The sequence below is a fragment of the Cynoglossus semilaevis genome, chromosome 5 (assembly GCF_000523025.1).
Source record: "Cynoglossus semilaevis isolate Cse_v1.0 chromosome 5, Cse_v1.0, whole genome shotgun sequence".
Taxonomy (NCBI): domain Eukaryota; kingdom Metazoa; phylum Chordata; class Actinopteri; order Pleuronectiformes; family Cynoglossidae; genus Cynoglossus; species Cynoglossus semilaevis.
In genome coordinates, this window is record NC_024311.1 from 11,954,058 (window position 1) to 11,966,877 (window position 12,820).

The window sequence follows — 12,820 nt, forward strand, 5'->3', positions numbered from 1 at the left end:
CATAGTCAAAATAGAGCCATCACATCTATTAATACGGCGTAATTACACGAAGACACTGTCAGCAACACTTTACGGTTTCAAAACTAACTCTACTGGAAAATCTTTTGTGCAACCTATAGCTAACACTTCAATTCTTAAGTGCTTATGTAAGCTGTTGTAATTTTTAATTGAACTCTTTTGTTCATATTTCACCTGATAATGTTTGCATATATATTTACTCCATCATACGCTGCATATACACAATGTACAATACACATCTACGTTTGGTTTAATTTAATTTTGCATCGTTGTAAATGTGCGTATATTTTGGACTTGTGTTCTGAATTTGCTGACCGTATTTGTCCTATTCCTGTCCGAAAGGTTCCTGTTTTGCTGTCTTTGAGAGCAAATTTTACCCTTATTATTGTTTTTATAATTTCTAATAACAATGTTATTGTTATTATGCTATAGCGATTAATCCGACGAGACATCATCACCCGAGCACAGACATCTCATCTTCATACAGATGGGATAAGGATTTATTTTTTTTAACTAACTTACTTGAGCTGTGAGGAAAAATAATCCGCTCCCCGATGCTGGAGTTTCCTCTAATATATTTGTGACATTTTGTTGATGATATTTCGGTTGAGTGAAAGCCGTGTGACTCAGTGAATCTGAAGCTAACAGCAGCAGTAGCAGCAGCAGTAGCTCTGGAGGTTTGTCAGTCATCTCCCTGCACTTCCTATAGCGTATTTTTAATTTACATACCAGCTCTTTGATTGGCCCAAACTGATGACGACCCTGTCAACGTCGGCTTACGTCACTTTAAGTCACTGGCTCCCAATCTCAGACCTGTTACATTTTTTTTAATGAAATCGGTCTGTATACATTACTACTAAATTGTTTTTTTAAGTTATTTACTTTTTCTGCTAACACACGTACATTACTATACATACATTTTTAATCTGGACGACATTGTGTTTGTCGTAGCTTACAGTGTAAGTTTTCTGAAGGAAGTCTTATCTCACCCTCATAGGGAGATGATGTTCCATTATAACTACTTGTATGAAAAATACATATAGTTTTTTTTCACCTGTTCGACAAAGCAATAGACAAACGCCGTACAATACAATATTTAAATCTTTCAAATATTATTCCAACATCAGTCATAAGGGGTAAAACAAAAACAAGAAAGAACTGACCGAATATTCGTCCACACTCCTCCTTCTTAAATAAAAAAAGTAATTAACTTCATTTGCCACATACGTGGTAGTTTATTTAACCTAACATTTAAGAAGATAAATCTAGTCTGTCGAGATTAACCCCAGACCGAAGCTAAGCCCGTATAAAATTAAACATAATCCAAATCATTTTAGGAACGTTATCTCGTGTTGTTAAAATAAAAGGGTGTGATGCACTGACTGAAATGTCCACTTGATGGCGATAAAGTTGCACACTGTATTGGCCCTGAGCAGTGTCTCCCACAGCACGGGCTTTCCCTCGACTCCCGTCAATATTTTCTGCAGGTAGATCGTAGGAGTAATTAACGTTTTGATAAATAAGATAAATTTAAATTTTATTTTTTAATTAGGTCCATTTTCATTTACTTCGACAGTCGGTAAATGTCAAGTTTACTGAACAGAACATCGAAGACGATATCGTGAATGCAAACCAAACTTCCGCAGGTTCCAGTGATATTGCTCCGCCCACGACATGACGTCACAGATCAGTGCCGCTGCCGCCTCCAGTGGAAAAAAAATCTCAGCGTTTCTATTCATCGCGTCGCTGCTGCTTCACGCTGAGCTCATTATTTTCCACCTCAGCATTTTGACACAGCATCAGCCAAGAGTTTAGGGCAACGAGCTTAAACTTAAACACGAGTTTGAAAACATGACGCGAACTGGAAAAGTAATAACTGCGTTCGTAGCAGCATCTGCACTTTTACTCTGCCTTCACTCAGTCAGAGGTAAGTGTTTATTTTTAATCTTTGTCAGGCACAACATTATTGAGATTTCCCTTGACTTTATTTCTCATTTTCTTTTAATTCTTCTTTTTTTTAATCTTCTTCTCGTATGTTTTTATCGTGCTAATACAAATTCTGGTGCTATTTTGCAATATATTTTATTTTATTTAAAAAAACACACACCTCAAAGAATTGACTAGCGTTCAGGGTCGTGCACTGATGAATTTGACCAAAATTATTTTGATTGACAACATTATTGTTGTTAGCACATTGAGCTATGTATAAATGCACTTTGCATGCATTTGTTTTTGTTTTGAATAGATTAATACAAACTGTTTGTTGTAAATATGACTCTATTAATTAGTTCAGATTACCCCCCCCCAAAAAAAAAAAATCCCCAGTCAGTACTTATTGGGTTAACCCATGCCAGCCTTGGGGAATAAAAATATTGTTCAGCCATCAACATTCCTATCAGCATGATTTTTCAACCTGGTTTAAATGAGTAGTTAAGTACAAGCTCCTCTGTTATTACACGTGACAGTCTGTTTTTTCCAAGCTCTTCTCCATGGGATGCAGGATTATAAATAATAAACCTGCTATTTTGATGGTTTAATTTACACAGGACAAAGTAGAAATGCTAGTTTGCTGTCAGCTCATTCATTCTCAGAATAAAAATAGCAGTTTGTTTGACATGACTTTCCCAAAGACCATGGTTGGCTTCAGTTCCTCCAAACTGTCAAAGTAAATCTTTTAGATGAGTCAGAAATACAGAGAAGCCAACATTTTCATTTGCAGTTTTCCTACCTCCTTTGGTAAAACATGGGTTTCTTGACACGATGATAGGATGTCATCTATCAAAAGTGATTGTAATAAACAGATGTTTTTCTTTTATCATTATCATTTCATTGTTTTTCTCCTTGTGGACAGCTGCTACAGCTACCTATACCTGAGTGTTTGGCTGTAGGTGGCAGCGTTACACGATTTTAATCTGAGCAAAGCTCTGGATCCCAGTTTGTCCATATAATAGTTTTAAATATTCAGAGTCTAATGCTTCACTCCGTGCACCTGTCGTTCAGTCAGGTGAGCGTTGTCCTCCAGCTCTCATGTTGTGTAACCACTCCCTCCTGAAGGAGCCACATGCTCCTCCGCAACCTGGCTAATCCCGCAAGCTCTTAATCCCACAGTCAGACACGTTGTGTTGTTCTTGTTGTTTTTGTTTTAGTTGTTCACACAATTTAAATAAAAAATCAAGCAAACTTTTTTCACTCAAGATATAAATTCATCTTGTGAATCTTAGAAATAATAATTGATTATTTGAACTTTATCGATAGACACTTGGGAAATTATTGTGTTAACAGCAGATGTGCATGTGAAAAAGAGGTGTTCGAACTGAGAGTCACTTACCTGTTTTCTTCAGTCGGCCTCATGGGTAGTTTATTGAAGGTCAACATTGTCAGCAGTTTGGAGTGATCTAAATATCGAGGATGAAGACAGGAGTGAGAATTACTGTAAGATTTGTTTTGTTACAATGCAAACAGCAAGTACACAAATACTTCCTTATTTTCTGGTGCTAATAACGCAGGCAGAATCAACCAAATTACAGTATGAGTTGACCTACACAAAGGGTGAGGTCATGCCGCACTCTTGGCCATCATTGTAACGTTACCATGACAGTATTTCTGACCAGTTAGTGATACCATGGTCATTGTAACGTTACCAGGGAGGTACAAACTGGTATTTCTGACCAGTTAGTGATACCATGTCCCACACAGAGCGGTAAACTGACTAATGTACACATAACCTGCAGTGACTAAGACTGGCTACAGTGTGTGACTTCCTGTACAAACACTGGTGTTTCACACTTACACAGCTGTGTGTTATTTTGGTGGAGATTCATACAGTACCATACTGTGGCTGCATTCACAAAACACAAGTGAGATTGAACAGCTTTGTATGGACAATAAAACAATATTACCATTTGTTTAATTAATTAAATTCACTTTTTATCACTAATTTTTGACTTTTGAAGTTTTTGATATTTTTGTTTTTATCCCGACAGTGTTGCTCATGTGTGTATTTTAAAACTGTGTTGTTGTACCACCCATATCAAAAGCAGCAGAGTTTCCAGCCTCAGTTGTCCAGGCAGGACAGATGTTGAATAATGACTAATGTGGAGGTTGACAAGTCAACGGACTGCTTGGACCTGCATATAATCCAATATATAATACACTGTAGTTTGACTCATCTGTGCCATGACACTCCCTCTGGATTTCAGTGCATTCTTTTCCTGATCCAGCAGCAGAGATGAGTGAGTCAGCACTGCTGCTCCCATCTTTTTCTTCCCAGGAAAATATTTTCAAGCTATTTGTTTTTGGAAGTTAGATTAGATTTGTTTTGTTAAATCCAGCATGTGCAAATGCAAATTATTTTATACTTATGCATACAAATAATTGTAAATGACAACTAGCGTTGACGTAATCCAATAACCTGTAACTTTTCACATTTCACAACTTTTCACAATCAGCTGTGCAGCTTTAGTTATGATACGCACTTTGTTTATTGGAGACCGCTCTCCTCAAAGCTCTGCTCACTTTCTGTTCACCTGGCTGTGCTAACTAAACAGAGTTCAATTCTGTTTTTTTAAATATTATTTTATCCTTAGTTTTATTGGTATGTTTTGGTTTGAAAATGTTTTGCATCTTGTATTTTGTTCTAATTTCATTTATTCAGGTGATTACTGTGAAGTCAACTTTTGCCAAAATGGAGGGACATGTGTGACTGGTGTTGGGGAGGATCCGTTCATCTGCATCTGTGTGGACGGCTTTGGTGGAGACACCTGTAACCTGACAGACACAGGTAAGGACCATGGAAAATCAAAGTCAAATCTACAGCTAATAAATGCACTGACATCATTCTGTGTCCCTCTGGTCTCAGGGCCCTGCAGCCCCAACCCCTGTAAGAATGACGGCTTGTGTGAGGTCATAACTCCGACCAGACGAGGAGACGTTTTTAGCGAGTACATCTGCAAGTGTCAGTCCAGTTTTGAGGGAGTGCACTGTCAAATCAGTAAGTCAGTTTTTGTTAATCTTTACTGTTTACTACTACCAGCAGTCCTGATTGGTTTTTGGCCAGTCAGCACGTGGTCATGTGGTCACCAGATGGGTTTGCTTCCCTGTTAGCCAAATGTTCCACATTTGTGGTTGTATGCGGCTCGTGGAAAAAAATGGGTTTGACACCCTGATCTACACAAATGAAGGAAATCCATGTCCACTCCCCTGGACTATGACTCAGAGTCTGAGTCACAGAACAGGCAAATTGATTTGACCCCAGGTCAAGTCATGAGTCAAGATAGGTTCAAGTCACAACAGATAATTTTAGGTTGAGTAAATAGTGCTTTAACCCAAGTCAAGCCCCAGATTTTGGACTGGAACAATGCATGAACTGAAGACTAACACAATCTGGAATCTAACCTGTAGCTCTGCAGTTGAGCGACGACTTCTCTATCTACAGATCTACTGCTGTCACATGATGCATTAATGATGGAAAACACAGTCAGGCACCATTTAAGAATAGACACAGATTTTACATATTGACCTGTGTCTGTCAGGCAGTCATAATGGTCACAGTAGTAGGTTGTAGCCCGGGAGGTCTACAGTATTTTTCAGTCTGTCACAGCAGCAGTGTAAACAGAGAAGGGCTGTGAGCTCAGCAGTTTGATGAAAGACTGTCTTTCAGTGTTGGCTGTGGTCAGTGTTTGGCTAATGAGTACGTTGGACCACTCCAGGTCTCTTAGCATGCAAACACCAACTCTGAGTCACTTTGGACCAGATCAGAGAAGTCTCGTCATCTAATATCTCAGCTGATGTAAACAGTGTTGGATTCTTTATACAGTGGAACCCCTCAATACGAGCTTCACGAAATACGAGTATTCCATGTTGCTCTGCAACTATTACAAGATTTTGCTCCTGATACAAGGAAATATCTAGTTATGATCCATTTTTACACCCGAATTTGAAAAAGTGGCCCCGAAACTCGCTCACTGTCCCTCACTTTTTACCCAATTGGATATGGATTAAACTCATATCTAGGGCTTCCACTGTTATTCAACAAAGGTAATTATCAAAACAGTCTGTGTTTTAGCACAGGCCCTCACTACGTGTCCTGCTCACTGCACGCTGACGACAACAACATAATTATACTACTAGATCATCTTGGAAGGAGTGGCTGACCCTCCCACAGCCCACACTCTGACCACCAACGCTCGTGTTTTGGTAGCACAGTCCACTCCACTCCCAGACTGTTCCTAATTTTATCTGAGTCAGATGTCATGATCTGGTGCTGTGGTGGAGCGGGCTGAGAGCTGCGCCTGACATTAAAAACATTATACTTGAGTGAAATAAATTAAAATGAAGGCAGAGTGCTGTTCAGGTTCATAATGTAATATTCAGTGGTGCATTTTAGCTCTTCATGTAGTCAAAATATCTTTACAAATACTATGCAACATGAGTCTCTACCACTTTATGAGACTCCATAAAACTATATATGAACCTGGGGTTCACGGTTTCTGATCTGCTTCAGATTTTGGAGAGTCCCCTTTGTCCGACTTTGATTGACTCTGTCGGGCTAATCGGTTAGCAGGTGCCTGGACACAGCTCCTGACAGTTGGTTCCTCGTCGTATCGTTGTTGTACCTTCATCTCTAAAAAAGCTCAGGCTCAGCTGAGACTCAGCTTCAAATCAGCGGGACAACTTTAGTCTGAGTTGTGTCTCAGTATGACGAGTCCTGTCACGTCACGTGCCTGTGTTGTTAAAGCAATCCTCTTAGTGCGTCCAGGAACAGTGTCGCATTACGTCCACCAAACATCTGCTCACTCTGTTTACTCTGGTTAGTAGGACAGGTCAAATCAGGCAAGGAAAAAAAAAAATCAGGTACAGTGGGGCTTCAAGATACGAGCTCCTCAAAACACGGGTAAGAAACCTTCGCACGATTTTTCTCGTGATACCAGGGAACGTCTAGTTACGAGTGCTCAACCGAGCTCTATTTTTCCACTCAACGTCTTGCTGTCCCATCACTCACTGGGTTATTTTACCCATTTTTATAACAATAATATAAAACGTTTTCTTAATTGTCATTATTTTATTATCAATATATTTGTTTTTTCTATGTTTTAATGTTTAGATGGGGGAAATTGTAATTTAGTTAATTAATAGTATATTTCTGGGGGCTGGAACAAATTAATTGGTTTTTAGTTATTTTTTTCAGATTTACCTTGCTGTCCTAACAGGTATTAGACATGTCTCTCCTGAAGGGTGACTCGACTTTTTACTTTTTACTTTGGGTAAACCGCTGCTTAAAGCTAACATTAGCTCTAAGCTGTTACTGTTTCTGTCTAAAGGCCGCACAAAAAACAAAATTTAACTTGCGGTTTTTGTGATTAAAATAATGAATAAAAGCACTGAGAGCACCGACAAAACCTGACGTAAGGAATGAACGAGAAATACGACGTATTAGACACAGAGGAACAGCAGTGAATGATGAGGCTGATTGACTGGGAGGCTACGGCCGGACAAACACAGTAGGCATAATGACAGGCTGAAGGGAAGGGAGCGGAGCGGAGCGGCGTCACTATCACCACTACTCGGACGTGTTTCTTTCTTGGAGACCAAGTAAAGATTTTAGCAAATTAAAACTCCCGCGGTTTGCTGTCTGCTCATTATTAAAACGTTCTCAACTAACGTCGCTATGTCCATGTTTCCTCACATTCTAAATTTACTGCCACGTGGAAAGAGTTTGATGTGTTATTATGGCGTTGTGGCCAGGCATTCAAGTCTGCCACCTTGTGGAGCATTAGGGTAGTATTCTCTAATCATTCATCCTTGCTGGACTTATACCTAAAATATTTGTTTTTCGTCTTTCACAGACAGCAGTCGCCATTATAATAACCGGATAACAAAAAAAAACATGTAATGATAAAAGACAGAAGCTCAAAACCTCGTATTCAATACGTGAAGAATGGACTCATGGAATTAAATGTGAGGATGTTCATTACATTCTTTGACCACCAGGGAGTTCACACTTTGGTAAACAAGGACTTTTTTTTCTGTTGAATTAAATAAACATGTTTTCTGTTGTAGACGTGAATGACTGTGCCCACCAGCCCTGTAGAAATAATGGGATTTGCAGAGATCTGGACGGAGACTTCACCTGTCAGTGTCCTTCACCGTATGTTGGGAAAAAGTGCCAAACACGTAGGTTTACATTTCTTAATAACACATGTCCTTCCTTCTTACACCCCTAATGGAAATGAACTGATCACACAGATGTAGTTGTAGTTATTAAAAGGGTAATTGTTATTTGTCAGGGTGTACTTCTCTGCTCGGGATGGAAGGAGGCGCAATCATGGAATCCCAGATTTCAGCTTCCTCAGTGCACTTTGGCATTCTGGGTCTCCAACGCTGGGGCCCAGAGCTGGCTCGACTCAACAACCAGGGCATGGTCAACGCCTGGACTTCAGCTACACACGACAGGACCCCCTGGATAGAGGTACGGTGTTCTCAACTGAAACTCAACCAACCAGAACCTCAGGCTGTGGTGGAACACAGACATGAGAGTCTCAACTGAAACTCAACCAACTAGAACCTCAGGCAGGCTGTGGTGGAACACAGACATGAGAACCGCTAAAACACAACTGTCTTTCTGTGGTTCCAGATCAACTTGCAGAATAAAATGCGTCTGACCGGCATCATCACCCAGGGCGCCAGTCGCATGGGGTCGTCTGAGTGTGTCCGGGCCTTTAAGGTGGCGAGCAGCATTGACGGAAGAACTTACACCACCTATAGAACCGATGGTCAAAGACATGACAAGGTTGGAGCCCACTCTATGGTCAAAGTTTACGTCACGTCATAACCCAGTGTGACAGCACAGAACTTCAGTTTCCTCGTCTTTCAGATTTTTGTGGGCAACACGGATAACGACAGCACCAAGACCAACCGCTTTGACCCGTCAATTGTGGCCCAGTACATTCGCATCCTCCCCGTTGTTTGTCGTCGGGCTTGTACACTGCGCATGGAACTGGTGGGCTGCGACCTTAACGGTAAATAAATTTAAAAAATACACATCCCAAAAAGAGCAGAAATGTTATGTGTGATGTTATAATACTGTGAAAGTTTAACTTTTCTTTTCAACACTAGAGGGAGTCTCAGCACCACCAATGATACATGCTCCATAGCTTTAGAACCTCAGGCCAAGACTTATTACATGCTACTATTTCTCATTTAGTATTAGTGTTAACAAAGAAAGATACGACTTATTACATGAGAGTGTAATTTTATTTAATTACTGAATCTTATAAGACTTATAAAATACATGTGTGAATTGTGAAATGAAGCTGTCATAACAGTTGTTGTTGCAGATCTCCAGGGGCTGAAGTTCTTGGTTAATAATGATGATAAACATGATTATTATGAACATGTCGCATTTTTCCATGAATTCTTCTTCACTGTCGGCCTGTCCTCATTTCTTAAATGTTGTTTTTATTAATTGTGTTTCCTGTTTTCATGAATTGGTGGAGGAATCTGATTTTCTTTTTTTGTTTTTCATTTCCAATCTCTTTTCCTTTCTTCTTACGTTCTTCCTTCCGCCGTTTCCCGTCCCGTCCCGTCCCTCTCTCCACCGGCGTCCATTCACAGTTTATTCAAACACGACAGGTTGCTCCGACGCTCTGGGGATGAAGTCTCGTCTCATCTCAGATGGCCAGATCTCTGCCACCAGTTCTTTCCGCACGTGGGGCATCGATGCCTTCACCTGGCATCCACGGCTTGCCCGATTGGACAAGCAGGGGAAGACGAATGCCTGGTCTCCCGCACACAACAACCGTTCAGAGTGGATCGAGGTATCGAGGAAATCTGTGACGTCAGGTTCAGCTGATCAAATGTCCCTGAATGTTTAAAAAAAAATGTTTTCATCAGGTTGACCTGGATAGGACAACGCGCCTCACAGGCATCATCACTCAGGGCGCAAAGGATTTCGGCGTGGTGATGTTCGTGTCCATGTTTAAAGTTGGCTACAGCAACGATGGGGAGACGTGGAACACGGTGAAGGACGAGGACACCGGCAAAGATAAGGTCAGCCGCTGACAAGGTTTTTTAGAGAATTATCTGAAATGATCTAGATAGATAGATATTAGCATGTAATATCTGTAAGAATCGTTATCGGTTTGATGAAAACCCGATAATACAATGCCTGGATTTGGCCAAATACGTGTGCCCCAAAAATAGTTTTGGGCATAAACGACTGTATATCAAAGTGAAAGTCACTAGATGGCAGCATTTCATCCCATTGTATTAATCTCATACTCATACAGTGGTTTTTACAGATGAATAAATAAATATTACCAGGCGTATGTTGGTATCAGTTGACGTCAAAAATTGTTTGGACAATATGGGCATATCAGATATCGGCAGAAAGTTAATATCGGACATCCCTTATATATATCTACGTATATATCTCAGAGTATTTTAAGTCTCCGGTTCTGTCTCCTTCCTGCGGAAAATAAAAGCTGTTTTCCCGAAAATAATAACAAAAATCTTCTGTCCTTCACCAAGACATTTTAACCCTAATGGCTGGACCTAAATGGTCCAATAAAACGACCTTTAAAGTTTTACTGAGCTGAGAACCTGAGGCCATGTTTGAATGGACTGAAGGAGAAGGAGGAGCTGGAAAAATCTAGAACTATTTTAACAACCAAAGACTGATTAGTGCGTTCAAATAGAAGTGCGTGTTGTGGGATAGGTGTAGGATATTTGTAATGTCTCAGTGAATTAATGAATATGAAGTATATGAATCAATATTGAGACTGATCTGATTATATGAATAGATATAGATTACATATAAAATATATATGTCATTTATTACAATAATCAAGATTAATAAATGTGAATCATCATTCTTAAATATTACATCCTTTTCTTTCTGTATATTTCTGGAACAGAAATAGCATCAGGTATTACTCAAATCCTACCAAATGTATGTAACAACTGTATCTGTTATTCTTCTCCATACCTGCAGCTCTTTCAGGGAAACATTGACAACAACTCTCATAAGAAGAACTTGTTCGAGCCTCCGTTCTATGCCCGTTTTGTTCGAGTCCTGCCCTGGGAGTGGCACGAGCGCATCGCTCTCCGCATGGAGCTTCTGGGCTGCGACGACTAGAACCGCTGCGGTACATCTTCCCGCTGCTGCGCCTGTGCAGACCAGAGCCTCAGTAGAGTCACCTCCACCTGTATTTCATGGAGGTTGTGTTGAACAGGACTTTCACACTTTTTGGCACTTTTTCACTAGAGATTTCTTTTTAATGTTTTGATAGTGTAGTTTTTAAAAGTTTCATTGGACAAAGAGTTAGAGAGTGTTCTAGGTTTTAGTTGTTTTTTATGTGAGAGCTGATCTTTTCACATGGTTGTGCACATTATAGTTTAAATGGACCACAGTCAGACACCAGGTTCAACAGTCACGCACGGAAGATGTGGCATCACATGCTGCGTTTACAGAGGTAAATACAGATGACCCTGTTGACAGTGTGTGTACAGTGTCACTCTGAAGCACAATCACTTCCTGTTAATGTCTGTTAACAGCTGCTGATCGTGTCTGTTGTTAAAATTGTTCTAACACAACAACAAAAAATTCGATTGATGACTTTTACGTGTGATGATAAAACGTGTCTGCCTGTATGGACACATGCAGTAGTCGTGTGCTCCTCGAAGGGAACCCATTCATATTGCGCAGCATATGCGTTTATATTTTGAGCACAGTTAGAGATTTACATTTGTAACGTCCTTGGGGTCATTTTGACCCTAAATGAAATTTCTTTTTGCTACATTCTAACCAGGTCTACTGGACCTTTATACTGTGTTTTTTTAAATAACAAACTAAACCAAATGTGTTGGCATTCTGGGGGCCGGTGGCACAGATAAAGAGACCGACTGTAATGACACTCTTCTGCACCTCATTAAAGGATCTTTCTTGTTTTTTTCTTTTCCTGTCGCCTGGGGTCTAACGCTCATTAGAACCTCGAGACCTGTTGTTTATTTACGTCTACAGCAACATAAAATACTGAGACAAAATGTCCTCGGTTTCTGCAATCAGCTACACCTCCACTTCCTTCTAAGGGTTTTGTAGACTTTAAGGTTTCATAAAGGGCTCTTCAGACCCACTGTTTCCTCATAACACATATGTTGTGTATGTATTATGGTCATTACTGCTGCGGGGTGTCAAAGGAAATGCACAAAATGGAATTGCAGGAGGCAAAAAAGTTGGGTATTTTTCCTTTAGCCTGTGGATCCCACTCTTTCATGCTAATATTTCATTTAATGTTAATGACCAGATACCATTTCATGGATCAGAGTTCAGGGTCTGTGCAATAAATTCCATAGGATGGCGTCCTAAAAATAAATGTCTGTTATGAATATTTTTACATGTTGTTTATGTAGTAATGACCTTGCAAATGTTCTGACAAACAGCCTCTTTGAATTGAGAAACATAATTTCATTTTTTTATTATTATTATTTACTTGTTTGAAAGAAAATGTAAAATATTTAGAAATAAAAACATCTCAATTACACGATTTTAAACTTGAATAAGAATTGTGTAATAAATAATGTTGGTGATTTGACTCTCTTTTATGTGTATCTGTTGTACTCTACGTCACCATTTCTCTCGTTGCTGCATTTGAGCATCCTGATTGGCTGCAGAATTTTGATTGATTTGCTCTCTGTTGTAGTTTCCTTAGTTTATTATCAATTACGCAGTTTTTCTAAAACCTGGCATTGAAAGAACACGAGGGTCTCGGGCAAAGAAACAATAAAAACTAAACAAATAGAAATG

The 12,820-nt window shown here is 39.7% G+C and overlaps 2 protein-coding genes across 3 annotated transcripts in view; one reads left to right on the forward strand and one right to left on the reverse strand.

Moving 5' to 3' along the window:
* Window positions 1-736, reverse strand: part of LOC103379087 (monoacylglycerol lipase ABHD2-A) — an 11,567-nt gene extending 10,831 nt beyond the window's left edge. The window contains exon 1 of the mRNA XM_008310512.3: window positions 541-736. The gene's annotated coding sequence lies outside the window, so the exon portion shown is untranslated. The remainder of the gene's footprint in view (window positions 1-540) is intronic.
* Window positions 737-966: 230 nt separating this feature from the next.
* LOC103379088 (EGF-like repeat and discoidin I-like domain-containing protein 3) lies at window positions 967-12,609 on the forward strand. 2 transcript variants are annotated; one of them, XM_008310514.3, is made up of 10 exons: window positions 967-1,945; window positions 4,673-4,798; window positions 4,877-5,008; window positions 8,077-8,190; window positions 8,304-8,485; window positions 8,651-8,806; window positions 8,891-9,035; window positions 9,649-9,833; window positions 9,910-10,065; window positions 11,009-12,609. In XM_008310514.3, the coding sequence occupies exons 1-10, from the start codon at window positions 1,870-1,872 to the stop codon at window positions 11,150-11,152; spliced, it is 1,416 nt and encodes a 471-aa protein (XP_008308736.1). In that variant the 5' UTR covers window positions 967-1,869; the 3' UTR covers window positions 11,153-12,609. The 2 variants fall into 2 exon arrangements, with proteins under 2 accessions (XP_008308736.1, XP_008308735.1); XM_008310513.3 differs by having other exon boundaries at window positions 974-1,945; window positions 9,631-9,833; window positions 11,009-12,606.
* Window positions 12,610-12,820: the final 211 nt, after the last annotated feature.